The sequence below is a fragment of the Nanorana parkeri genome, unplaced genomic scaffold (genome assembly GCF_000935625.1).
Source record: "Nanorana parkeri isolate BGI_ZX_2015 unplaced genomic scaffold, ASM93562v1 scaffold157, whole genome shotgun sequence".
NCBI lineage: Eukaryota > Metazoa > Chordata > Amphibia > Anura > Dicroglossidae > Nanorana > Nanorana parkeri.
The window spans coordinates 1194159-1221131 of record NW_017306425.1 but is presented as its reverse complement, the minus strand read 5'-3'; the positions used below and the strand labels follow the sequence as shown (position 1 = coordinate 1221131).

Below are 26973 nucleotides of genomic sequence, written 5' to 3'. Positions count from 1 at the left end.
AATGAACTTTTCTCTCACATATTGAACCTATTGAATTACTATAAGATAGGTGAGCCGAGTGATAGAGCATCTATTACCTCTCGTCTTACAGATGTAACAGTCCGATAGAGCCTGACAGCAGGTCAGAGTAAATTAGATTACACGCAAACACAGATCAATGCAAAGCCCAAAGGTTCAGGAAATCCTAACATTATGTATTTATTTAGCATGACATCATGACTCTAAATAAATATGACCTTTCCACCACAATAAAATACGTAGTTCCCTCCTTAAAGCTGAACTCCAGGCAGAAAAAATAATAATTTGAATATATTCCTTCATAGCCGCAGAGGATAAAAATCAATTTTGTGTGCACCGAATGCCTTTGCATACCCAGATATTTCCTTCTAAAAGTAGTGGTGACATTATCTCTGTGCTGTACATAACCTGTGCAGAGGACAGAGAGGCGGGAGGGGCTCAGCAGGCTCCATCCACTACAGGCTGCCTGCAGAAGACTACAGAATGGGGCACAGACAAGACCAGTCACCCAGCACAAGGAGAGACAGCAGCAGTGACTTGGACTCTTGGCTCAGTTGGAGAAATGGAGAAGAAAGGGAACTTGGTGATGGTGGACATGCATGGCTGGAAGTTGATCCTACAAGAGAAACTGTCCTGGGTAGGAGCTGCAGGGGCTGCTGGGAGTCTTTTCTGGAAGGTCGATTGAGGAAGAATGTGTCCCTCCTGCACTCACTTATTCATTGTTGATGGCAGTTAGAATATATGTGCTTTTCATGGCAGTTGGTGGGCTAGGGGGTCTTTGGGGGTCTGGGAAAATCACAAAAAGCAAAGAAAGGTGCCATTTGGCTGTATGGTGCTTCCCCAGTTGGTGTCTGTTGTTGGCGGGGGGCTGAACCCCTAGGGAAGTTAGGAATAGTTAATTCTGGAACTGTCGTCAAGCCAGTAGGCGTGCAGCTGGGAACATAGGGTGGATTTAGTAAAGCCTTATTTTGGCTGATGGACACCAAAGACCCCTTCTCATCACCAACAGTTGTTAGGTTATTTATTTGGTATGTTTTTATGGTTATTCTGATTGGTTAAATGAAGGGATGCTGTGTTTGTTGAAATCCATGTCACGCAGTCCGTGTGTTTATTTGGAACTTAATAAAGGGGACAGAATCAAGGAATCCATCAGTCAAGTGGTTCTTTTAAAGGAGAACTATGAAGTGAGTGCTTTTCACTCACCTCATAGTTCTAGCCGACCTGTGACAATGAGACTGTCACAGGTCGGCTTAGTAGATCGGGAGGTGAGCGAACACATACCGGCGTTCGCTCACCTCTCGATCCTGTCACGGCTCTCTGCCGTGACAGGGGAGGGGCTGGATTCCCCCCTCCCCGCTCTGATCCGCCAGCGCTGACTGGCGGAACGGACGGGGAGGGGGTGGGTACAGCTGGCTCTGCCTCTAGATAGGCAGAGCCAGCTGTCAGTCACGCAGCTGGGCGGATCCAGACATAATTGGGGGGATCCGCTTCAGCTGTGGCGTCTCAGTATACCGCGAGCAGCAGCTCGCGGTATACTGCGGCGTCTCAGTATACCGCGAGCTACAGCAAATGATAGAAATAACAATAGGAAAAGCTGCATCTTTTCGAACAATATATAAACTGCATCTTTTCGAACAATATATAACTGCTCAGAATTTATATGTCAGCACACAAAGGCCCATGGAAGAAAATATTGAGGATGTGCACACCAAGGCCTATGGAAGAAAATATTGAGGGTGTGCACACCAAGCGCTATGGATGACAATATTGAGGGTGTGCACACCAAGGCCTATGGATGACAATATTGAGGGTGTGCACACCAAGGCCTATGGAGACAGCTTCAGGTAAACTGGTAGAATATTTTCATTCCCATTCTGTGTAGGACAGACCAGAGAGACCAGTTGTGTACAGTCAGTGTGTGAAGTGGTTTGGCTCAAGGTATTACTAGGCCGGATCTGTAGACTCCAAGAAGAGGTATTTCAGGCGGAACACAAAATTGTTGTATAAGCAAAAAAGTTGTGTCCCGTGGAAGATTTAATTTCTGTTACTGGAAAGATGAGAAATAAAGTGTCTATGGAGGAAAGACTCAGGAGAATTTCTGGGAAATATGAGCTGTCCAGCTAAGTTCTTAACTGTATGACCGCATGCAGGAAGAGCCAACAAGACTGCGTACCTAACAAGCCAAGTGGTACAAGGTCACAAGGAGACAGATTACATACACTGGCTTCACAAACAAAGAAAAAAGGTCAGGATTTCTGCAATACATGAAGGAAAACATAGGCAGGAGAGGAGAAAAAAAAAAAACTAACACAGAGGTTATAACCACCCCTTACTCTATCCAAAACTAAAAAAGTTGGAAACACAAGTGAGACAGGTTTGAAGGAGGCATGAGGAAGAAAATTGACAGATGAGCAAGGAGAAACACTGACAAGTGGCAGAGGTTTGAAGGAGAAGCAAGGAGAAACACTGACAAGTGGCAGAGGTATGAACTTGTCAGTGTTTCTCCTTATGCCCAGCTCTCCAGGACACTTCCTGCACCAGCAAAGTCTCTCTCCAAGATGATCCAAGCAGGCAGCCATTTTCCCGCTCCACTGCTTCTAGATGTACCCTCAAGCAAGGCAACATAAAACTTCCAGGCCCCCAAAACACAGACCCACTCAAAGCATCACTCCTCCCAGGCAACAGGCCTTGGAAGTAGAGACCTCCAACACAGTTCTAACACCTCCTCTCCAGTCAGCATCCCAGGAGGCAAATTACCTGGTAGGTCACCCCAAATATTTATATCCTTCATCAGCAAGTGGCAGAGGTTTCTAGGAGGAGTGAGGAGTAAGAGTAACAAGTGACAGAGGTTTGTAGAAGGAACGAGGACAAAGAGTAACAAATGCCAGTGGTTTGGAGGAAGATAGAGGCGGTAGACTGATAAGTGTTAGATATGGAGGTGGAGCAGGGAGGAACAGTGGGAAGTGACGGAGCTTTGGAAGAGGAACAAAAAGGAAAAGAGGAACAAAGTGACAGAGGAGGAGGATTGATAAGTGACAGAGCAGGAGGACTGACAAGTGACAGAGGTTTAGAGGAATACCAAAATGGAAGACTGACAAGTGGCAGAGGTTTTCGAGGAGGAGGAAAGATGGAAACTGCCAAGAGAGGTTTGGTAGAGGATTGAAAGAAATTTGTAAGATCAAAAGATAAGTCCTGAATTGGAGACCTTATCTGTTTGCTACAATATATTGAAGTTTCTCTTTATACTCTTGAGTGACAGATGTTACAATTCAAACCATCATCAACAGAACGACCTGGCATTCTAACAATAGGGTTAATCTCTATTGATTTCATTACCCAGTCTGGACAAGATTTAGAAAGTTTCCTCTTCTAGTTCCCCTTTGCATCAGCCTGGATCTCATGGCCTATTAAAGTGTCTTTAGAAAGCAACACAGAGCCCCTACCAGGAACACAGCATATCCGTACAATATCAGCGCTCTTGCTATCACTTTCCTGTTGGAGCAAATTGCTTGCAGGAATTTACTGTCTCTCATTTTTCCCCCGTTGCTTTGGCAGCAAAATCTGGTGGATCTGCTCAGTCAGCAGCCTGAAGCTCGCAATATTTATGGTAACTCATGAAATCCACATGATGTATTTCAGCTATAAACTTGGCCGGTGAGCCTAGAATAAACAGTGTATTGTAGGGAATACCAAGGACTGAGAATCATAGTCCTTCCAATGTGAGAAATAGCTTTTAAGGTGAAGTGAAAGTTTTACAACTTAAAATTAGGTACAATTAGATTGTTTGACTTTACTTATTATCATTAAATAGTGTGGTTTGCTTCCCATTTAAATGGTTAAAAGATTTTGCACCACTTGATGTACATACATCAGAGTCTATAATTGTGTAGCATCCCCTGGGAGGTGGGTGATGACCCCTAGATAGCTCCATGGGCTAGAATCTCAAACCTGAGGGCAGAACCCTTGACTCTTTGTGGTGGTGTAAGGAATTGTTTGCCAGCCACTTGAAAATAATGAAAACGGTTTATTATGTTCAATAAGCTCCGGGATCAAAGGTTAGGGAACAAGAGACCCAAAAGTGACAAAAATGCAACTCCAGACTTCTACTCACAGTCAATACAGAGATAAGGGCATTTAAGCCAAAACCAGCAATCTGTACTCTTCAGACTTTTGAGCAGATTCATCAGCACAAGTGCCTTATCCCCAACTCCCCAGGACACTCCCTTCTCCAGCGAAGTCTCTCTCCTAAGATGATCCAAGCAGGCAGCCATCTTCCTGCTCCACTCCTTCTAGATGTACCCTCAAGCAAGTCAACATAAAACTTCCAGACCCCAAAGACACAGACCCACTCGAAGCATCACTCCTCCCAGGCAACAGGCCTTGGAGGTAGAGACCTCCAACACGGTTCTAACAACTCCTCTCCAGCCAACATCCCATGAGGCAAAGGACCTGGTAGACCACCCCAAATATTTGTATTCTTCCCCAGCATGCACCAGTGGCAATACACCTCTTAGTTGTTGGCTAGGGGACATAAATATATACAACTCTGAACTATTGTATCTTCTTACTCTATTGCCAGGAACAGTCCCCAAAAGCAGGCAGAAGCAAACAATATTCCGAGCTTAGGCTATCTACAGCCTAACTACAGAACTCATTTTAGAACAGGGTCCCTACAATTGTATTTGTTAATATATCAAATATAATAAAGAGTGTACACTTTGTTAATATTTTTCTTTGAGTTGGCTATGGGGTATATGTATAAAGTAGCAAATGATTGGTTCACCATTCACTTGCTTCTGGTTGTGTGCTGCCCATAGGAAGACCTGGTAATACGTCTGATCCCCCACTGTTGTATGAGTCCATATTCAGAGCCCTAAATATAATGATTTCAGCCAAAACCCCTTATTTACGCATGCTGGCCCTAACCCCCTGCATCTAACACAGCAAAATCTTACAGGTCTGAAAAAGAGTGGGAATTAATACCATATGGGCCTGGAACTAGAAACATATGGGCCATTGCCATTGCTGCTACCTTTTAAAATACTAGGTGGCTGGCTTTTGTGCTGACTCTCTGGCTTTAGTACCTTCTGAGTTACTGACCTGGGACACGTATGTGACAGTAAAGTCAAGAATCCTTATCTGCATACTTGTTCTGGGTTGTTAATTCAACAAATTAACAATAAAGTTTAATGGGCCATGGTGTTAGGCTCTGGTAGCACACCTCTAGGTAAGTTTATACAACAAAAAACAACATTGGATGGGGTTTTCATGGTACTACAATGAGCCTTTGATCACAAATCATAAAGCAAAATATATTTATTGGTCCTTATTAAAACACATATTTAAATCACTTTATGTATAGGGTTGAAGAACCTCCTTTTAAACCTCCTTTTCGACAATGGGGTTATTAGTTTATTCACATAGCATTTTGCATCATGCCAGCAGGTCCACATATAATGAGACTTAATGATACGTAGTCAGCCACCAATGGGTTATTTAGGGTTGCACAGATACCAAGTACAGTACTCGGTACGAGTACATGTACCGATACTTTTGAGCTCCAAGACTAGACTAAAGAAAAATTCATAAGTTAGGAGGCAGCTGTCATGTGTAAGGAGCACATGGAGTTCCTGGGATTTGTACATCTCTGTTTTAATGTACGATTTTGTTTTTATACATATAAATAAAGGGATGCACAGATACCAGTTTTGCGAGTACGAGTGCTGATACTTTTTTTGTTTATTGTCATGTGACAGTTTTTCTAAAACCATACAGACTAATGATTTCAGGACAATGGTGGAGCGCCAGAGCCAGGCCCCAGCTGCAACCGCTGCAACCCTGGGAGTTCTCATGAAAATGCCAAGTATCTGCACTGGTACTCGAAAAGTATCTGTGCATCCCTAGTTATTACTCAACATGTTTTGCTGTTAAGGTTAATCAGAAAGGAGGTGGTGTAGGCCCACACGAAGTCAAATTCGCACTGTATAAAAACAAATAAGCACAAAGTCCGTGGAGACCGTCAGGCCCGGATTTCCCACAAGGCCACCGAGGCCCGGCCTCGGGGCGGCAGAGCTCCCTGCTGAGACTGAGTGGATACATGGCATCTCAGTAGAAGCTGTAGCTGTGCTTGCTAAGTATACTGTATGTCCCCTCAGGCTGTCTCACAGGCTCCTTGTATTACCACATCCAATTTTGTTCTTTGCTGTATAGGCTCAAAGAATTAAAGCAGAAGGTTCAACTTGACAGCCCAGTACCTCACATGTTCAGAAGAAAAGATCAGCAATGGCAGCCACCGTTGTTTCTCATGTCAGGGTTCCTTTAACCACCTTCCATCTGGCCGTTGTAACTAAATGGCCGGACGGTGGCTTCCTGGATGCAGGTGGGCATTTTAAAGCGTCTTTTCCTCGCTTCTGCTCGTGCGCGCCGCTCAGGAAACCAACTGTAATTTAAACAGCCAGTGATGTTTGTTTACATACAAGCGTTCCGGTGGTTTTTATGTTGTGCTGCTGCTTGCAGTCCCCCCCTCTGCTACCACCTATCCCAGGCTACACTGTCCCCACCGGGACCGGCACGGTGGGTCTGTGAACAGAGATCACAGGGAGATCAACATACATCCTCCCGCTGATCTCCCTTCCGTTCTCTGAATACAGGAATTAAGTGTATTATATCACATCCTCATTCAGCTGTTATTCCTGCGTCTTCTGTAGCCGGAGAAAAGCTGGTGAAGCAGATCCTTGCTTCATCAGCTTCTTTGGGGGCAGGTGACCTTAGGTGACATTGGGGGTCTAGAAGACTCCATAAAGAGGACCTGTCACTGTAAATTTGATATCACATAGGGGGCTTCTTAGTCCCCTGTGGCATAACAATAAAGTTAGGTGCAAAAAAAAAAAAAGTTTACAAAAATTAATGTTACAAATAATTAAACTTGCACATAAAATTAAAAAAAAACAAAAAATTTTGTTTTAAAGTCCTCCGCCCCTATGTACACACACATGCAAACGCAAAAATGCATTGTGCAAAAACTAAGATTGCGTCCATTGCGCCGCACCGTGGATGTTGAAACATGAGCAATAATTCTAGCACCATTAATCACTATTAACACTAAATTGATGAGCTGTAAAAAAAGCTTTTAAAGCGTCGCCTATGGCCAATTTTGGGTATGGTAGTGTTTTGCAATTTTACGGGCGTCTATTTACCCGACGTGACCCCGCCTTTTATTTTTTCCAGGAAATTGGGTAATAATAAATGATTCATAACATAGCGAAAACTGTTTTTTTTAACAACATTTTTGGTACTTTTTTCTGTATATAGTATAAAAAAACAAAAAACCCAGAGGTGATTAAACACCACCAATAGAAATCTCTATCTGTACCACAAAATTATATAAAATTCATTTCGGTACAGCGTTGCACGACTGAATAAATGTCAGTCAAAATACCGCATTGCTGAATACTGAAAAATGGCCCGGACAGGAAGGGGGTGTAACACTCCGCTCTTCAAGTGGTTAAAGAAAGTAAATTTGGAAATAAGAGCAGCATTTACGTTTCCCTCAGGTAGTTTTCTATGTGGGTGTATGTCATTAAATTGCTATCAACCTCCAAAATACAGTTCACTTTCTAGAAGAGCTATGCCTCACCCCTGCACGGCCCCCCACCAATTCCCTTTACTCGTTTGCTAGTCATGACCCCGTCCTTTACTTGCATTGCTTCGGTACTTGCTTTTCTTGGCTGCCATTGTCAAAATAAGACAAACATAACCTGATACCTATTTTACTTTCTTCCTCGCTGATCTATTGCACAGCTGCATGCCAATAGGAAGTCGCCTTAACCCTTCTACTGCTCCGGCAGTTTAATAGCTACTCGTCTTCAGAAAATCAGCTACTGGGGAACATTGATACCCCGTCTATCAGCACAATTGCCAGTTGTTTGTAGTTTATAGAGAGAGGCCAAGGATTGGCAGACTTGTCCCAGGAAAAATCTGGCATTTCTTGTCCCTGGAATTATCAAGGTTTTTCAGCATTGGCCTAGTTCCTCTTGAAAGATTTGTTTCGGTGCTTCAGATACGATTTTCTCCTATAAAGTACACAAACTATTTTTTTTTGCTTATCCTGCCCCTTTGACACCAGTGCACTGCAAAGATATATATCTATAGATATATCTATATATATAGATATACCTATAGATATATCTATATATATGTATATAGGTAGGTAGGTAGGGTTGCCACCTTTTCTTCAAGCGTAACCCGAACACTCTAGCGACGTGTGGACATTTTTTGGGGGAGAATGAGTTGTGGCTTATTAATATGTGAATAGAGCCACCCATTAATATGTAAATATCACCGTTGAGACTATTTTCAGTGAGAGGCCAGTGGCCTCTATCTTAATTTTGGTTGTCACTGTCTGCCTGACATTTTGTGTCCGGGTTTCTGCTGCCATGAAACCCGGACACAGCATTCAAAACCTGGACTGTCCGGATGAATCCTGGACAGGAGGCAACCCTATGTATAGGGCTGTTAAAGTGGACCTTTACCCCTATGTTTAAAATAACAACAAACACACCTTTACAAATGTTTAGTAATGACAATCTACAAACACTTCTAGATAATTGCCTACTTTGTATTCTTTGCATTCCTCATTTCTCTTTTCTTCCCTGGTCTTTGGACAGTGGCCATGTTTACTAAGGGCAGATTAATCCATCTCCCTTTACTTCCTGGAACTCTGGCACATGTGACTAGGACATGTGACCATGCACACCATCTCAAGGGAGGAAAATGCCTTTCCCTGAGATCTCCGGAGATTACAGATGAGATTTCCCAGCAATGCTCTGCTGATAAGGCAATCCCAGTGTGCATTGCTTTGGCAAACTGAAGTCATTTTGCCTTTTCAGAGCAGTAAGTGAATGTTCTACAAGTGTAAATATTTCATAATCACAGCATTTTACACCTGGCATGTCTATGTTATTATTAATCATCATACATAGAGGGATGCATTGGTAAAATTTGTTTTTTGAGTGTAAAGGTCCGCTTTAACAACAGTCCCTACTAAATTATATAAAGGTATATACAGTTATTGCATGCCAAAAGGAATACAGGACTTTAAAGCTGAACTCTAGGCATGTATAAAAGACAAATTAACGCAGCTCTGTATTCATTAATACACAAATAAATGTATTTTAAAAATACACTCAGTGTATGTTCCTGAATTGGACCTGGTATCAACCCCCTCCAGTCCCTGTACAGCAGGGTTGGAATGTAACCGGAAGACGCCGTATAAGGACCCAATCAGTTCATTTACTGACAAGGAGCATGCTCATAGTAGGAGAATGCAGAATGAGGGAGAGATGAGCTCCTCACTGTAGAATAATAAAATGCTAGTTGCAATTTGTTATGTTGCACGGTTTTTGCACAATCAACTAAATTAAAATTTAGTGTACAGAAACATAATATAATACCCAATTTTTGGGTAAAATATAAAAGTCGGGGTCACGCCAGGTAAATAGTTACCAAACATGTCAAGCCTTAAAACTGCGCTCGCCCGTGAAGCAGCAAAATTTTCCATAGGGAACATTTTAAAAAGATTTTACCACTCATCAGTTTAGTGTTATCAGTGATTGATGGCTCTAGAATTATTGCTCTCACTCCGACGTTCTTATATGTGACTTTAATTTTTTTTTTTTTTACACTAACCTTATTGCTATCAAATAGGGGGCTAACAAGCACCCTATGTAATAGCAGATAGGGTGTGACAGGTCCTCTTTATGGAGACATCAGGGGTCTTTCAGACCCCTGTCACCTAAGGACCCCAAAGAAGCTGAGGAAGCAGACATCTGCTTCCCCAGCTTCATCTCTTGGCTCTAAGAGCCGGAGAATGTGCACAGCGACACAGGAAATGATGTAATACACATCACTTCCAGGTTCAGTGATCGGAGGAAAGATAAGCGCCTGGAAGCCGCTGAATCTCTCTCCGATCATTGCGGGGAGACCCACCGAGCCACTCTCGGGCGCCACACGGGATAGCGGTGCCTGGGGAAGCAGCCGTGTTGTTTTAACCACTTCTGCGGGCTAATACTGGTTAATACTCACCTGATCCCTGGAACCACTAAAAGCTCAGACTGCCGTCTCTCACACTGTCAGAATATACATACAGAGCATGTCGGTTACTACTTAAACCGGCACGATGTGTGCAGCTTCTGAGAAGATACGCTATTAGCATAGCAAGGAAGTCAGCTGCACATTTTGCTACCGTCCGCTACGCTAATAGCGCAGCCTGTAAGAAGCTGCACATAGCGCGCCGGTTTAAATAGTAACGGGCACGCACTGTATGCATATTCTGACAGCGTGGGCGGCGGGACGCTGTGCTTGTTGGTGGATCAGATCAGGTGAGTATTAAAAAAAAAAATGTATTTTATGTTCCGGGGACATTAAAAATCCCGGGATTTTATTTGAAAAATGTATCCTTACCCTGGTGGTCAGTGGAGCTCCCTGGACCCTGGTTGTGGGGGTCTGCTGTGGCCACAGCTGCAGTGGCCCCCTCCCTCCGCCGCCTCTCTGCCACCTGCACCCGGCAAGCAGCCTGCTCGCATCAGATGAGGCTCTGTACTCGGCGGCCGCTCGCTCCTCTGGAGGCCCCCGCGGGCATCCCTCTACAGTGCCTGATTAGATCTGTATTGTATGCGATTGCCGGAGTTCTCTTTTAAATTATTTAATACTTCGCTAATAAACTGAAATGTGATTTTAGTGCATATTAGTTGGTGAAATAACAATAAGCAATGTTCTCCCCCATAGGTCTGGAAGTGTGCTCCACCATTGGACTGAGATCTATCACTTTGTGGAACAACTGACGGAAAGGTTTATCAGGTGCGTAAGTATTAAAACATGTGTGTTACTTGAGCAGTATCCCTCTCTTATTTTGTCTACACAATTGTTGTCCCTCTGCTCTGCACTCTTATTTTTTTACTATTAGCCCCCATTCAGACTTGCCATGTAAAAAGCACATGTTGGACCTGTGTTACCATTATTTGTTAATAGCACCCCAAACACAGCAAGCAAGGTGCACATCCTGACGCAAGCATCAAAATGCAAAAATATGCGGTCCAAATAATGCGCAAAGCTTGCAGCTCAGACTGCTGCATGAGCTACATTTGGCGCACATAGGGCAGCCCATGGAATTGTACACCCCATTAACACCGACCATACCATAACAACAAGCCTAAATAATAAAGAAGAAGCACAACATAGATTGTGGGACAACTATAGGCCGTGACCCCTTATCAACCATTAAATAGACTTGACTGATTTGTCAATTACCTCCCTCTGGTAAAAACCCCAATGAACCCATGGACTTCGTGGCATGGATTTAAATGGCCACAGCAGTCCTTTATTAACCACTTCATGACTGGAGCCTTTTTTTTATTTTTTGCACAGTTGATATATTCCACATTTTAGGCCTAAAAATTACTTAAAACCCCCAAACTTTATATATTTTCTGAAAGCCGAGACCCTATAGAATAAAATGTTGACAGTTGCAAATTTTTATGTTGCACGATATTAGCGCAACACCTTATCAAACCCCACATTTTTTTGACAAATTTACTTAAATGCCCCAAAACACAATACAAAACCCATTTCTTTAATACAATGTAAAATATGAAGTTACGAGTTACGAGTAAATAGATATCCATCATGCCCAGGTTAACAATTGTGTGTCCGTGAAACGGCAACAAAAGTCAGTACCCCAAAAAGTTCATAGACAATACTTTAAAAGCCCCCACAGGTCATCAGTTTAGAGATACCCAAAAATACTGGCCCTAGAATTATTGCTCTCACTCCGGCGTGTGTGGCGATACCCAACCGGTGTAGTGCGTTCGTCGTTTTCATACATAGGCGCACCCGACGCGTGTTTACGTGGCCGATACCCAACAGGTGTAGCGCGTTCATCGTTTTCATACGTAGGCGCACCCTACGCGTGTTTTTTTAAACTTTACTTTAATTGCTATCACATAGGGGGGCTTACAAGCCCACAATGTGATAGCAGATGGTGGTGACAGGTACTCTTTAAGGTGATGCTGGGGGTCCAAAAGACCCCTAGTGTCACCTTTACACACACTGTGCTTGCTGCCCCCTTTCCAGCCAGAGCCGCCCAGGTGGCTCCCCGTCCAGCTCTTAGTAACCTAGGACAATCAGCTTTAAATGTTTTGGAGACAAGAACCCCATTGGGCTAACAGTGACACTGCTTTATGAATGGGTTTCTGCAAGGCCCTTAAACACTTTTAACGTTGTTTTCTACTGGTGACTTCACAATCAAGTCATATTGAAGAACATTTTGAGGTGTTGGTGATATGTGATCTACTGAAGCACTGGTTGATGTGCAAAGCCTTTAACACATAAGACACAGCATTTACTGTATGGATCCATTACATTTTTTATTCATTTACAGCCCTCAACTCAGAATGTCCTTCATAGTCTTTTCCACAAGAGGGTCAACCTTAATGCGCTTGACCGATGACAGGTGAGTACCAACACCTCATGACTTGAATAGCGCTACAAGGTGAAAGGGGGTGGTGGGGTTTTAAAGCTAGAGTGAACAAGGGATATTTTCAGTCAGGATGAGCTCAGTTTTGACTGAACCAGGTATGAACCTGAGCTCTCCTACTGAACCTGGAAGGAGCTCCTCCTGGACATGCTGGCAGGAATTCCCCTATCACAGCTTGATGTAAGCAAAGGGCCTGGATGTAGTGACATCATTAACCTTATATGGCTACAAGCATCTTGCACCTTTGTTAACATGCAGCTGTGAGGCATGGAATGCCTCCCCCGGAGCTGATTGGGTGGAAATGCCCATTGCACGTCCTTTTTCAGAGGAGCAAACCCGGTCCAAACCTGAGCTCATCCCTAATCTTCAGTTACTTAATATTAACAAAGAATTTTCAGTACCTGTGTTTTTATTTTATTTTTTGGACCTCCACAGCCGTTTTAGAGACTTTGAGGCTGATTTACTAAAGGAGTTGAGAATCTTCACTCAATACATTTTGTGACTATTCACTTCAATTATATAATTACGTGAAAAGCGGATTCCTGTTTACTTATTTCATCTGCACATGATTGGATAAGTGAAGTAAATATTCAGACACTTTATTGTGTGAAGATTCTCAAATTCCTTTAGTAAATCATCCTCATAGGCTTATCTGTAAAAAATTGAAAACAATTGTTAAAGCAACTCTGTCACTAATATGAAAAGTGTTTCCCTGGAAAGAAAATCATTTCTCACCTTTGTTAACACACACATCATAAACAAACAGCTGCCTGAAGACTCTTCAGAGGCCAACACTTCTAGCAGTGTCAGATTTCTTCACCCCTGCTCTGCTTTTCGGTTCGATCCAACAACCCCTGTCACCACTTTGTTCTGTAGGGACGTAGAGGTCGGCAGAAGGAACCACAGAACACAGCAGGGGCCAGGAAAATGACACTCTTTGAAATGGGGTAAACAACAATCCCTGATGAAGGTACCCTGCGTGGCTCAGAAACGTTGGCTATTTAACACGAGTGGCATGCTTCAATAAAAAGAAAATGTGGATTTATTTAATCCCATAAGTGCTGGTGATCCTCATTGCTGTTTACTCTGTATATGCACGGCGCCATCCGTGAACATCACTACAAGCACCATCATTAGTTCTGGTCTTTATTGCTGCATGGTGTGCAGGGGACGTCTGCGAATACTCTCTAAAAGGGGGTTTTTGAGCAGTTTTTAGCTTCTGTTTCCATAAGTGTCCTTGCATGCGGGTGGTTGAGCTCATTCAACATAAATACCAGCTTATTTTCCCCTGTCAGGGAGCCACAGGTGTACAGCCTACCACAGAAGTCAGTGGCTGTATGCAGATGTTTGCTAGTACTTGAGTACAGCTGTGTATGCGTATGGATGTAAATCCTTGGTCACAGGTTTTCTAAATGTATGTCTTGTATAGTCAGCTGTATACAGCACCTGCAACTTCCTGACAGGGGAATATTCCTTGAAATATACATTTTACAGGCTCAGCATCCAATGTGTTTATTACATTAGAGATCAGTGGCCAGGGTGGCAGGAGAGGAAAGTATTGACTATTTTGTCTGCAGGGAAACATTTTTATTGTTTTTTTTTTTTTATCGACAGACTCACTGTAACCTTCTTCCCATTCATCACCTATGTCAGCAACAGCCTTTTCTAGTCTATTACCATCTACTTCCCAAAATAACTAGTAATTCACAGCAGAGTCACTGCTTTTGAGTGTATTGGTGCGCTAAGTAAATGGTTAACCTGGTGGATTGTTCTCACTTATTTTACACACAGAGACCAAATCAAGCTGGGCTTGGCGGAGCTACAGAAAGTTCTCCCAGGTGGAGACACCTACATGCATGAGGGGATTGAGAGGGTAAGTACCAAGGGTTAACTATTACCATCTACTGGCAGTGAATGCATCTTGATTAGATGAAGTCACCTCTCACACAATATATTATTTTATGGGCTGTGGCTTCTTTAGTTGTAATTTTCTGTTAAAAAAAAAATGGAGAAAGTTAATTGGTTCCCACATATGTCTTCCCACACCAGTGTTTTGCTCCCCATCTGACATAAATATAAAAACACGTCCTAAACCAATTACATAGTTACCTAGTATTTGAGGTTGAATAAAGACATTAGTCCATCAAGTCCAACCTATTAGGATCTCATTCTGGGAGTACCTGTACCCCTGTATATTACGGTCCCTTAAGAAATCGTCCAAAAGTTTTTTGAACAATTCCACATTCTATGCTGAAATCACTGTCTGTGGCAGTGAGTTCTAGACCCTAACTGATCTTACTGTGAAGAACCCCCTTCGCCCCTTGTGCTGGAATTTTTTTTCCACCAATTTTAGGTGGTGGCCTCTAGTTTTTGTAACGGAGTTAATTTTAAACAGTTTATCGCTAATGTTGCTACCACCATTAAACATTTTGTACATGGAAATCATATCCCCCCTTAATCTCCTCGCCTCCAATGTGGACATGTTTAAATTTAGTAGCCTTGTCTCGTAGCTCTGGTTCTCCATACCCCTAATTAGTTTGGTTGCCCTCCGCTGGACTTTTCCAACTCAAGGACATCTTTTCTAATACTGGTGACAATTGTTCATGTTTATGTCACCACTGGGCTAACAAAGTTGGCAGAGGGTGGTCAGACCATACCTGTATATCCAACCCCCTTCTTGAGCCTATGGGCACCTTCAGAGAGCACATTGCCATGTGTATTCATGAGTGATGAAGACTTCCCATAGAGTCTCTTTTGTTTATTACTACAGTATAAAAGAAAGAAACTAAACCATGTGCATCCCATCCCATCTAATTGTATGTTCCACCAGTCTGGATCAAGTAGAGAAAGATTTGCAAGATACATTTTATCAGACCTTTAAGCTTATTGGTGAAGTGCTAAGAAAAAAGATTATGTACAAAGATCAGTAATCATATTTCACTTTACTGAGGGCACATTTGTGAAATGTTAATTATTAATGATTGCCATTGGTTATTCAGTAAAGACAGAAGAGAAATACGCATGGCCACCATATTTTCATCTTTTTCCTGATCTGCTTTGTGTTACGGTTCTTAGCACATACTGATTGACTTGCACTGCTTTATTAAACTTGCTTAGCTATCCCATTTATGCTTTCTAAAGTCTCTTTTTTTTCCATTTAATCTGTTCAGGCCAGTGAACAAATCTATCATGAGAACCACAAAGGTATGTAAGACTGGGGTTGCCACAGGTGAATATTGATACACTCTGTTGCTTCAGTTATCAGATAGGACTTTTTGCATTATAATAGGGTATACAAGGCAAGCCATTTGCTATGCTCCATCTGTTTATGCAAGAATATTTTTTCGTGCTCTGTCCTTTTGGTTGATGGAGCATAGAAGACTTTTTATTGGCAGCCAAGTGCCTCCCGGAAATGTTAATTCTTGACCTGCTGACAAGGATGTAGCAAGCAAAGTCAGAGTGATGATAGAACTCCGGATTGGCATTCTTGTTCCAATTCGGTGGCATACTGAACACTAGACCTGTAGATTTTGTTTCATTCTGAATGGGTATTCATACAAATTTCATTAAATTTGGACATTCAGATTAATCCAAATGTTCTAATTCAAATGCGTCTGAATGCAAACGAATCTGAATGTTCGTTTAATGAAAATTCGGATCCAACTGAATTTCGTTCAAAACTAAACTAAATCGGACATATGACTGTTCTCTGGCCAATCAAATTCAAATTTCTTTTAGCTTTTGGGGGTTGCAAGGTAATGTGAATCTGTTCCGAAATGAAAATTCTGATGGATCTGAAATCCAAATAATGAACCGAATAGAATTTTGGATCCAAAGTTTGAAAAATGAAAGAAATAAAAATCTGAAATGAAATAAAAAAAATGTTTGTGTGGTTACATGTCTTATGAATACTGAAGCTCTTAATTCAGTCACACAGCAGGCTATTTCATTATCTGCAGAAAGTCAAGAATGGCAGCTTCCATATTTGTTCTCAATTAACTTTTAAAGGGATCTGTATACAATACGAAGCATGAGTTACCCTTCTTCCAACCCTCTGGACAGACTCATCCCATCTCTTATGGTGGGTTCACAACATCATCATGACTTTTGACAAGTGAGGTGCACCACTGTTTGCTGCAAAATGGCCCAATTTACTGCAACTCCTGGTGGTGGTGGTGAGGGGGAGTATCATTGATGTTCTTCAACACTGTGTTTTCTCTTCACCTGTGACAGATTTGCTTTATTTTGTTAAACTATATTAAGTTATAATGTTAGTTATAATAGCAGATGAACCCTTAGAGCTAACCATAAACATTACCAAAGACTTACTTTGTCACACTAGGCCAAACACATGTATTGAATTAGGTAGAAAACATGGGAAATGTCATACAATGCATCCACACTTTAGGTTGTCGAGTTATTGTCTGCTTTTGGTCCCCATGTGTTCTAGGAGTAGGAGAGTTGCTAATTGGCCATTATGCTCTCACGGTGTATGGATGCTTTCACACGCTAACATAATTTGAATGCAAGTAAATTATTCTAAAGCTGTTAGATACACATAATTATTAACAATGTGTCTGTTTTTCATTCAGGTTTCAGGACAGCAAGTGTCATTATTGCACTGACTGATGGGGAACTGCACGAAGACCTGTTTTATTATGCAGAGCGAGAGGTAGAAATCCACATCCAGTGGTGTAAATCTCTGAAAAACTAAAGGCAGGCTATTAATGCCAAAATATTGTAGCCCTGTAACAAAGAGAATTATAGCCAATAAGAGAATGCATTAATATCATGAAACTGGAGGCATATAAAAATGTGGTCAACAGCAGCAATACTGTTTTGTGAAAAAACATCAAATTCTTAGGAGCATTAAAGTGACACTAAACTCAGGAGTTAAATCTTAAAAATGCATTCATGTACCTTAACTATTAACAGAAATGTATCTTATTTGTGTATTACTCGGCTGTAGATGCTCAAATCATTTCTGAGTTGGTGCTGACACTGTCCTTCCTTCTGGAGGGGGGCTACTTTTGTTCTCCATGGAACGTGTGTGTTTTGTAAAGTAGCCACCGCTCCTGACTCACTCCAGTGATGGACTACAATCTCATGTTTAGTTTACCAATTTGTATTGAAGTTATAGTGTATCACAGGAGTTCTAGTTCTAATTAGCAATTCTAATACAATAAAGCATCTAATACAATAAATAAATGCAGTTAAGTTTGACAGTTTTAGATCTTGTTTTCATGCCATTACTCTGTATATACAGTAATTTTATTGGAATAGTGTCTTTTCTGTATCTATTTTAGGCCAACAGGTCTCGTGACTTGGGAGCTCAAGTTTATTGTGTAGGAGTGAAAGACTTCAATGGCACACAGGTATTAAATGAATTAAAAGAGTCAGAAGCAAACAGACGTTTATTCCCTTTGATCTTTGTAATATTATTATAGGAATTATGCTATTTGATTAAATTATAACTTTGTCTACGAACATATTGCTGTATATCATTGTTATGTCGAATGAATATGAATTAAAGCTGGTGACCCCTTAGGCCTAAAAAACAGGAAATCCATTTAAGATCACATATGTCTATGTGACTATTAATTTTATTCAAATATTTTCAGGCTGCATTGGATTCACAGACTAGAGAAAACGTGACAATCCAGAATATAAGATACAGAATATATTGTTGCTACAATGGGATTCTTTGTCTGTTATAACATTCTCTCTTATTTTCTCCTCCCATGGGACCCAGCTGGCACGGATAGCTGACAGCAAAGACCACGTCTTCCCTGTGAATGGGGGCTTCGAAGCACTTCATGATATCATAGGCTCAGTAAGTACTATCCAGACTTTGCTAACACTAAAAGTAGTTGGAAAGATTTCTTTAACCTCCCTTGCTCTCACATAAGAACAGGGCGACCTGACAAAATGGTCAAATCATTATACTATTCAATTGCATAATTTACATCCATGTCCTTATATGTTATCTTGAAACAGTACATTGTTATAAATTACTGTGAATACTTGTCTTACCACATGCCTGGGCTCTATCCCTGGGGTAAAAATTCCTCTTGAAATAAGATTCTATTCATAATTTATGCATGCATGGGGTGCAGGCCACTTGTTTTTCCCTCATCATTATGGGAATAGGAGTTGTTAAAGGGTAATGTTTATGCGCTGTTATCATCTGCACTTATTCTTGACCTACTTCTAGTACATATCTATCCAATCTTAGTCAATAGCTGATGTTAGCTTATACGGTTGAAAGGTAAAAGAGCACACTGCGAGCTTACCTATATAAAAGAGAGAACCGGCTCTTAGTGTCTTATTATATTTTGTGCATTCATGGAAAGGTTGCTGATTACCACATCATGGCAATCTTCTATGGATAAGAAATGGTCAAAGATGGCTATTCATTAACAGAACTGCTGGAGTCCACTACTAAATCGTAAACTACTACAGGTCATGGTGGTAATTTAGAGAAGGGTTAAGCAATAACAAGAGACAAATACCATGAAACCATGACAGAAGACCGAAATTTTTGACAAAAGCTTGCATGAGTTTAAAATAATGGGTACATTGGGATGATTCACTTTTATAATGTACTATTATGCTTTGCAGTGTTGCTCAATGGACAGGTATGGCGCGAGGCAAGGGGGAGAGTACAATGTTATCCTAATACATTATGTCTGGATCCGCCCAGCTGCATGACTGACAGCTGGCTCTGCCTATCTAGAGGCAGAGCCAGCTGTACCCGCCCCCTCTCCCGTCCCTTCCGCCAGTCAGCGCTGGCGGATCGGAGCGGGGGGAATATAGCCCGTCACGGCAGAGAGCCGTGACAGGATCGAGAGGTGAGCAAACGCCGGTATGTGTTCGCTCACCTCCCGATCTACTGAGCCGACCTGTGACAGTTTCATTGTCACAGGTGGGCTAGAACTATGAGGTGAGTGAAAAGCACTCACCTCATAGTTCTCCTTTAACACCCAACATTTATTCATGGTTTCACTTAGTGAATCATGCATTAAAATCACAAATGATCAATTTCTTTCATATAGCATTAAACTCTTTTTCCTCTTATACAAATCATATAAGATAATCACATGCAATGTTATCTGAAGTGCCATTTCTAGAACACAAAATAATATATTGCAACCTACTGACATGGTCTTCAGTTATGTCTTTAGAAATGGAAAGAGTTGAAACTGAAAGCCTTAAAAAATTACATGGATATTCAAGAAGAAAAAAGGAAGTTAGAGATAAAGGGGGAGAAAAGGAAAGGTCAATAGAGGCATTCTATAGAATTGGAACGTCTATACATGAATTAAACAAGATGGAACATTTCCAGATGAGAAAGAGATTAAGGATTTAAGCTTGATGAGAGATTCAGGACTGCATGCTAACAGATCATATACATATCACAACTGCAGCAGAAATGTCAGTATTAATCTACCTTTAGGTTAAGTAACAACACTGAAAGAGTTTTGCAACCACAGGAAATAAGTATAATTAAAGTTGCATTTGTGTGTCAGTGATGACTTTTGAAGGAAGGCCTTCTGTTTTATTCATGACCCTGGCACGGGATCTCTTGACTGGGTCACACTGCTTATTCAGTCTCAGTTACCTGAAGTTGGGGTTTAAATGATACCTAGTGATCTCTGCCATAGAGGTCCTTGTCCTTGTTCAGTTATTGAGTAACAACATTCTGTCTCTATCTCTCATCCTAGTTACTTGCCTGTCTTGCTACATAAAAAAGGAGGGGGTCCTAATTTTTTTATGACCTTCCCGACCTGTATATTTAACCCAGCTTAGTGAGAAAGTATTAAAGCCATTAGATCACAATAACAGCCCAGCAATTGGCATTTTATGTAGGAGGTCAGCATTGGCAGCCCCATATTTATCTTATGATTGGTTAACTTCAGGTCTGACCACATACATTAATAAATCATAGTGTAACTCAAATTATTTATTACATATAAGAGGACTATAAAGGTACGGCTTTGCTGTTGGAATGGGTCCACTGGGCTGGAAACTTATGTCCATTTACCTACTGTTCTTAGTTAAATTACCTGGGGGGCTAACAGGGAAATGTATCCTATATTCTCTGAATTAAAGTGACCCTAAATTCAGCAGTTAAATCTTAAAAATGCATTCAAGTACCCTAATTACAGGAAACCCATGGGGATTGGTAGGTGCCGGATAACTGTAGATTCTGGTTGCTTGAGAGTTATTAGTAACTCTCAACCAGCCATCCCCACGGTACCCCGCTTCCCCCCATAGCCCCATTTACCTGCCGGCTAGCTTCTGCAGCCGACAGGTGAATGAATGGAAGCAGCCAGGAGCAAAAGCCAGCCTGCTATTGGCTATTGCAAATTCTCTCTCAGATCCGCTCCTCTGCTCAGTAGGCATACACAATAGCCAGCTTGCTATTGCAATTTGAAATAGCCAATAGCAGCCTGGCTATTTCTTCCCATCGTTTACATTCTGCTGTCGACCACGGAATCTAGCTACTGGCCGGCAGCGAAATGTAAACAAAGAATTTAGTTAGCAACTAAATCAATTTAGTTGCTAACAAAAGTTTTAGTGTGTCGCCAAGCAACCGACAGCGTTTTAATGCACATCAAGTCACTGTCAAAAAAAATGTCTTTGATTTTTTTTTTTTTTGCTGGTTGCTTGAGAGTGCTGGTTGCTGGAATGACAGATAATGGGGAGTTTACTGTATTAACAAAAATAAACCTTATTTGTGTATCACTCGGCTGTAGATCCTCAAATCATCTCTGAATTGGTGCTGACACTGTCCTTCCTTCTGGAGGGTGGCTACATTTGTTCCCCATGGTCCCTGTGTGTCTTGTAAAGTTGTCATCGCTACAAGCTTAATACAAATTAGTAAACTAAACATGAGATTGTAGTCCATCACAGGAGTGAGCTTGGAGCGGTGACTACTTTACAACACACACAGGGACCATGGGGTACAAAAGAAAACATCCTCCAGAAGGAAGGACAGTGTCAGCACCAATTCAGAGATGATTTGAGGATCCACAGCCGAGTGATACACAAATAAGATACTTTTTTATTAATAGTTAAGGTACTTAAATGCATTTTTAAGATTTAACTCCTTTAGTGTCACTTTAAGAAAATGCATGGCCAATAAAAAATAATCTCCCAAATTCTGCTTAATATGGTAGCAGACATTGGGGTTGATATAGTAAAGGCAAATAGGCTGGAATTTGTACTTTGCAGGGGAAATTTTACATAGCTTGCTGAATGTGGTGAAATTTCACTTTTCAAAGAAAACCCAATCAATGTGCAAAGACAATGAAATAAGAAAATAATTGTACTTGTATAAATAAATAAACAGTATTTTTGCTTGCACATAATTGGATGATGGAAATCCTTCACTAAACTATAGGGAAACTTCCCCTGCAAAGTGTAAATTCCCTTGAAAGTTAACAGCCTATTTGCCTTGCCATAAATCAACCTCATCATATTCCCAGGTACTGTGTACGTATAGTTTAGACCCTTGGTTCTCAATGGTGGATCGTGACCCAAAAGTGAGTTGCGACCCCATATTCAGTGGGTCGCCACATGCCTTCCCCTTTTCTAGGTGAGAGGCTCCTCGGCCTCCCTCTAGTGCAGCACTGTCAGTTCTCACCTCATGCAGGCATTCAAAATATGCTGCCCGGCGCCAAGTGTCAGCTTGAGGTGGGATGGGGCTATGGCCATGAGGGAGCTCCATTCATATGTGCATTGCTTACAGGCAGCTCCCTCACATGTCTTGTAGAGGTGCCTGGACCAGAGTGACATCACATTTTGTCTTGATTTGTATTGTGATTGTAATGTCTTCCCTATTTTGTAAAGCGCTGCACAAACTGTTGGTGCTATAGAAATCCTGTATAATAATAATTCTGGCTCCCGGAACCTCTACAGGCTTAGGATTTCTCTCCAGTTTTCGTAAGGTAGGGAGACTGAAAAAAAATTAAACATTTTTTGGAGTGTGTATGTGAGAATGTCTGTGAGTGTGTGAAATTGTGTCTGTGTGTGTCTGTCATTGTTTTTGAGGGCCTGTTCAAACTAGTACAGTGCATTAATCACAGTACCGTGCGATTAACGCACTGTACCACGCAATAGCACCTACTGTGCATTCTGGTGCGGGAGGTGTATTGCGATGCCATTCATTTGAATGGTACCCCAAACGCACCCACCACCCACAGTTCGTACACCAGCACCGGAATGCGCGGTACCCTAATGTCATGCGTTCAATTGCAGTGCGACTTGGGTCGTGACCAAGGACAAATGCAGGTCCTCAGGTTACACAGGTTGAGAACCCCTGGTTTAGACTGTTTAAGAAGGCATTGTAAAAAAATCAACTGAAGCGACCTATAGCAAACAAATTGTATGTGCCATTCTGAAACGGTTCGTAATTGCTGATTGTTTGCTGTAAGGTATTGCTTTTTATACACGCAAGATTTGTCAGGTACAGTGTGTCAGAATGTCTATTGAATATAAATACATCCATGCAAGACTGAGCGTGGCCATTTCACCTTTGTTTGATTGTGCACCTAATAGGTATGACTGGATAATGATGAGATGCCAGAAATCTGTCTGGCGAGAAAGAGAGACGGAAAACTGACTTTAGACAGTTGCTTTAGATTTATAATTTAAGACAACTTAACAAAACGTCTTTAATCCGCATTTCATTTTGTAATATAATAGCAAATCAGCAGGGTCTAGCAAAACAAAAGCTCATCAATTTCTCCACCCCGTGGGCAAGTGCAAGGATTCCATGCAGATCCAGACATGTGGCTTCAGTCACTGAAAATAACAACTCATGTCATAACAGACTTTCCCAGCGGTAATAAAATGAATGTTTAAATTGGGTTACTGTTTAAAATTCAACCATGCTGCAATTAATTCTAGAAGCTGATGAAAGGGATATACTGTACAGTACATTGTACATATTGAAGAATAAAAGCAGCCATACTTATTAATCACCAATCAGACTCTGCCTATGGATTAGTAATGCAGTACAGGGATAGTACCTCTACCTCTAAGTGCTAGCCAACAATACAGTATATGCAGTCTTTATTGATGTGAAACACCCACGATGATCCTCGTAGCCAGAGGTCATGCAATGTTGGCCTAGGCCAGAGGTAGGCAAGCTCCAGCCCTCCAGAAGTGGTGCAACTACAAATACCATTAGGCATTGTAAGACTCTGACAGCCACAGGCATGACTCCCAGAGGCAGATGCATGGTGAGATTTGTAATTTCACCACAACTGGAGGGCTGGAGATTGCCTACCCCTGTCCTAAACTTTGGGACACAGGGTGAAGTTTGATTCTATATGCATTAAAAAGGAGCTTTTCCAAAATGTCTTATAATATGATACTTCATACCTAGCAATTGCATACCTGGCAATGGCATACCTAACAATGGCAAACTTCACATCTAATAGGAGCTGCCTGGATGACAAAACGTGTCTCCTAGAAGGTGTAGTGGAGCTGGGAAATAGACGGGGCTACAATTATAACTCCCGCTTGCACCGTATTATGAGGAAGTTGAAATCTGGAACTTGGAAAGTCTTTTTTCCAGGAATTTTTTTTCCTGTGATATGAAGATTAACGGAAATAAGATCATACCCTTTCATTACAACATTTGGCACCCAGTAGAAAGCTGGGAATGCTTCTTTGGATGGACTTGAAGTAGATCAAATTCAGGATTTCTCAATGCTTGTGTTTTATGCGGGGGGAAAAATGTCAAAATATTATGTTGCTTATGTGGCATTTCGGGTATAGAAACTTCAGTAGGAAGCATATAGAGTTTATTTCCATAGAGAGGTAGTTTGAGGAATGTTTTTTTTTTTTTAAATGGAGGCTTACGTATCTAATCCTTTAAAAAATGTAGCTGGCTGGCTGTTAAAGCGGACCTTTACCCATATCTTTAAAATAACAACAAACACACCTTTAGAAATGTTTAGTGATGAAAATCTACAAACACATAATTCTAGATAATTTCAGGCCTTGTATTCTTTGCATTCCTTATTTCTCTTTTCTTCCCCATTCTTATGACAGTGGTCATGTTTACTAAGGGCAGAGTGCTAACTCATCTTTTACTTTCTGGAATTCTGGCTGGATTTCTTGAATCATATAGGCTGTTCACTTTTTCCTTAGTTTTGTGAATGAGGTAAAAATTCACGTTGCAAAGAATGCCCAATCATATACAAGGAAAATATTTTTTAAAAAATGTTTTCTTGCACATCATTGGATCAGCAGAGCTTCACCTCATTCACTAACCTAAGGTGAAGCTCCCTTGCAGAGTGCACAGCCTGTTTGCCTTTGGTATATCAACCACTTATACAGGCCAGGTTACATCCGAACGGCGTCCCGCCCTGCTCACTGATGTCAGTGGTTGCCAGGAGCTGGGCAGGATGCCGGCCAGAGCGTCACAGGTTGCTAAGAGCTCTGAGCAACCTGGGATGCTCTGGCCGGAAAGTAGGCAGCATGCATACCTGACGCCCTCCCCTGGGTCAGTGACTAAAAATATTAAACTATAAATCACCTGATCAACATAGAGAGATGAGACAAGAATGCCCCCAAAAAACGTAGGTGCAAGACAGCAGGGGCGCCCAGGTCCAAGAGATGAAATGACCATATGTCTTCAATTTAGATAGTCACAACGCGTTTCGTGGCTCAAAGATGACCACTTCTTTAGGAGTGTATAATGAGACACTTTAAGCAGAGTGCCAGTGTCTCCCGGCGGATCAACATGAAAGTCAGTTACCAATTTTTTTTGTAGAAGAAAAGGTCAATAATGTCACCCTTCAAATTATTATTATTACATAGTATTTATATAGCGCCAACAGTTTGCGCATCGCTTTACAATATAAGGAAGACATTACAATTCAAGACAAGATGGTAAGGAGGGCCCTGCCCCTGAGGGCTTACAATCTGAAAGAGGAGGGGGAAATGATACATGAGGAGGTAGATGTGTGGGGATGAATTGTTTGAGAATGTGATGGTTGAGTGGTTTGGTTGAGGTGAGATAGGCTTCCCTAAAGAGATGAGTCTTTAGGGAACGCCTAAAGGCAGTCAAGGTGGGAGATAGACGGACAGGTTGGGGTAAAGAGTTCCAGAGGATGGGAGAGACTCTAGAGAAGTCCTGGAGGCGAGTATTCACAGTACAGTGTGGCCATGTAAAAAATTACATTACACAGCAATTGTAGTTAAAAAAAATTATTTGAAGGGAATTTATTAAAGGAGAATTCCTGCCAAACTTTTTCTTAACCCTTTCAGTGGAGCTATCCCAGCAATGAAAGGGTTAAGTGCTTGTTCTTGTCTACGGTGCAAAAATAACAAACTTATACTCAACCGAGCTGGCCAGCTGTTACAGTGCTCCCTCCTCCCTGTCTCTTCCTCCGCTGCAGCGTTGGTATGTTCCCATACATAGTGTATAGGACTTGATGACTCAGGGACCTTAAACCGCTGCAGCAGAGAGGGAGAGACGCTCCAGGGACTAGTCTAAGAGCAAGCCAGCTCCAAGGTTCAGGTGAGTATAACTTTGCTGTTTTAGACAAAAACAAGCACTTAACCTTCTCAGTGCAGGGGTAGCCCCACTGCAAGGGTTAAGAAAAAGCTGATTGAAGTTCTTCTTTAAGTTGTCGTATTTATATGTTATATTCAAAAATCGAGCTTGTGTATATATTTTATTTATTTGTTGACTATATTCAGAAATAAAATAATAAAATAAAACATATTTTACTTACATACTATTTATAGCTAGCGATTGCACTTCTATCCTCAGTCTTTGGGGTGTTTACCGAGCAAGACTTAACTGCTTTGGTAACAAATATCCATAGGGTGACTTACCCTCTCCCTTACTCAGGTGTGTATGACTATGTACAGAGTTTAAATGAGAGGGAGACAGAAAGAAATCAGCTACTGCCATTCTGTTTCTTTAGAGACACAGATTCTGTGTAAATAGGAAACAAAAATGTAAACATTGAAAAAACATTTGTACACAAAAGCACAGGTCACTGCACATAGTGTTTAACAGAATCCTAATAGGGAATATGAAATAAAATCTTCATTTATATAATATTCAGAAGAAGAGACAGGCCACTGGTAACATAACATGTCATGCACTGCATAGTCAAGACATAACAGGTACTCACTACACATATCCAGGACAGTAGTAGGATGTTAGAGTAAAATGCAAGCATTGTAAAGTCCATGTATTAACACATTTTATCGAAAATGGGGGAGTTCTACGTAAACTTGCAAAATAGCTTTCCTGTTTAAAAAAAATAAATTATCCATTAAGCATTATTTGTACATAACCACCAACCAAAAAATAATACTTAGTATTATAGTGTATTATAATATAGTGTACCTGAACTCAGGGCCGTCCCTAGCCTTTTCGCCACCTGAGG

The 26973-nt window shown here is 41.4% G+C and overlaps 1 protein-coding gene across 1 annotated transcript in view; it reads left to right on the top strand.

Annotated features, from left to right (window-relative positions):
• The window catches only part of ANTXR1 (anthrax toxin receptor 1), a 178685-nt gene that overhangs the window by 39952 nt on the left and 111760 nt on the right, over positions 1–26973 (top strand). Inside the window, exons 2-8 of the mRNA XM_018554410.1 lie at positions 10804–10875; positions 12455–12526; positions 14342–14423; positions 15721–15754; positions 17143–17222; positions 17857–17925; positions 18303–18383. Coding sequence (XP_018409912.1) covers positions 10804–10875; positions 12455–12526; positions 14342–14423; positions 15721–15754; positions 17143–17222; positions 17857–17925; positions 18303–18383 — 490 coding nt within the window. The remainder of the gene's footprint in view (positions 1–10803; positions 10876–12454; positions 12527–14341; positions 14424–15720; positions 15755–17142; positions 17223–17856; positions 17926–18302; positions 18384–26973) is intronic.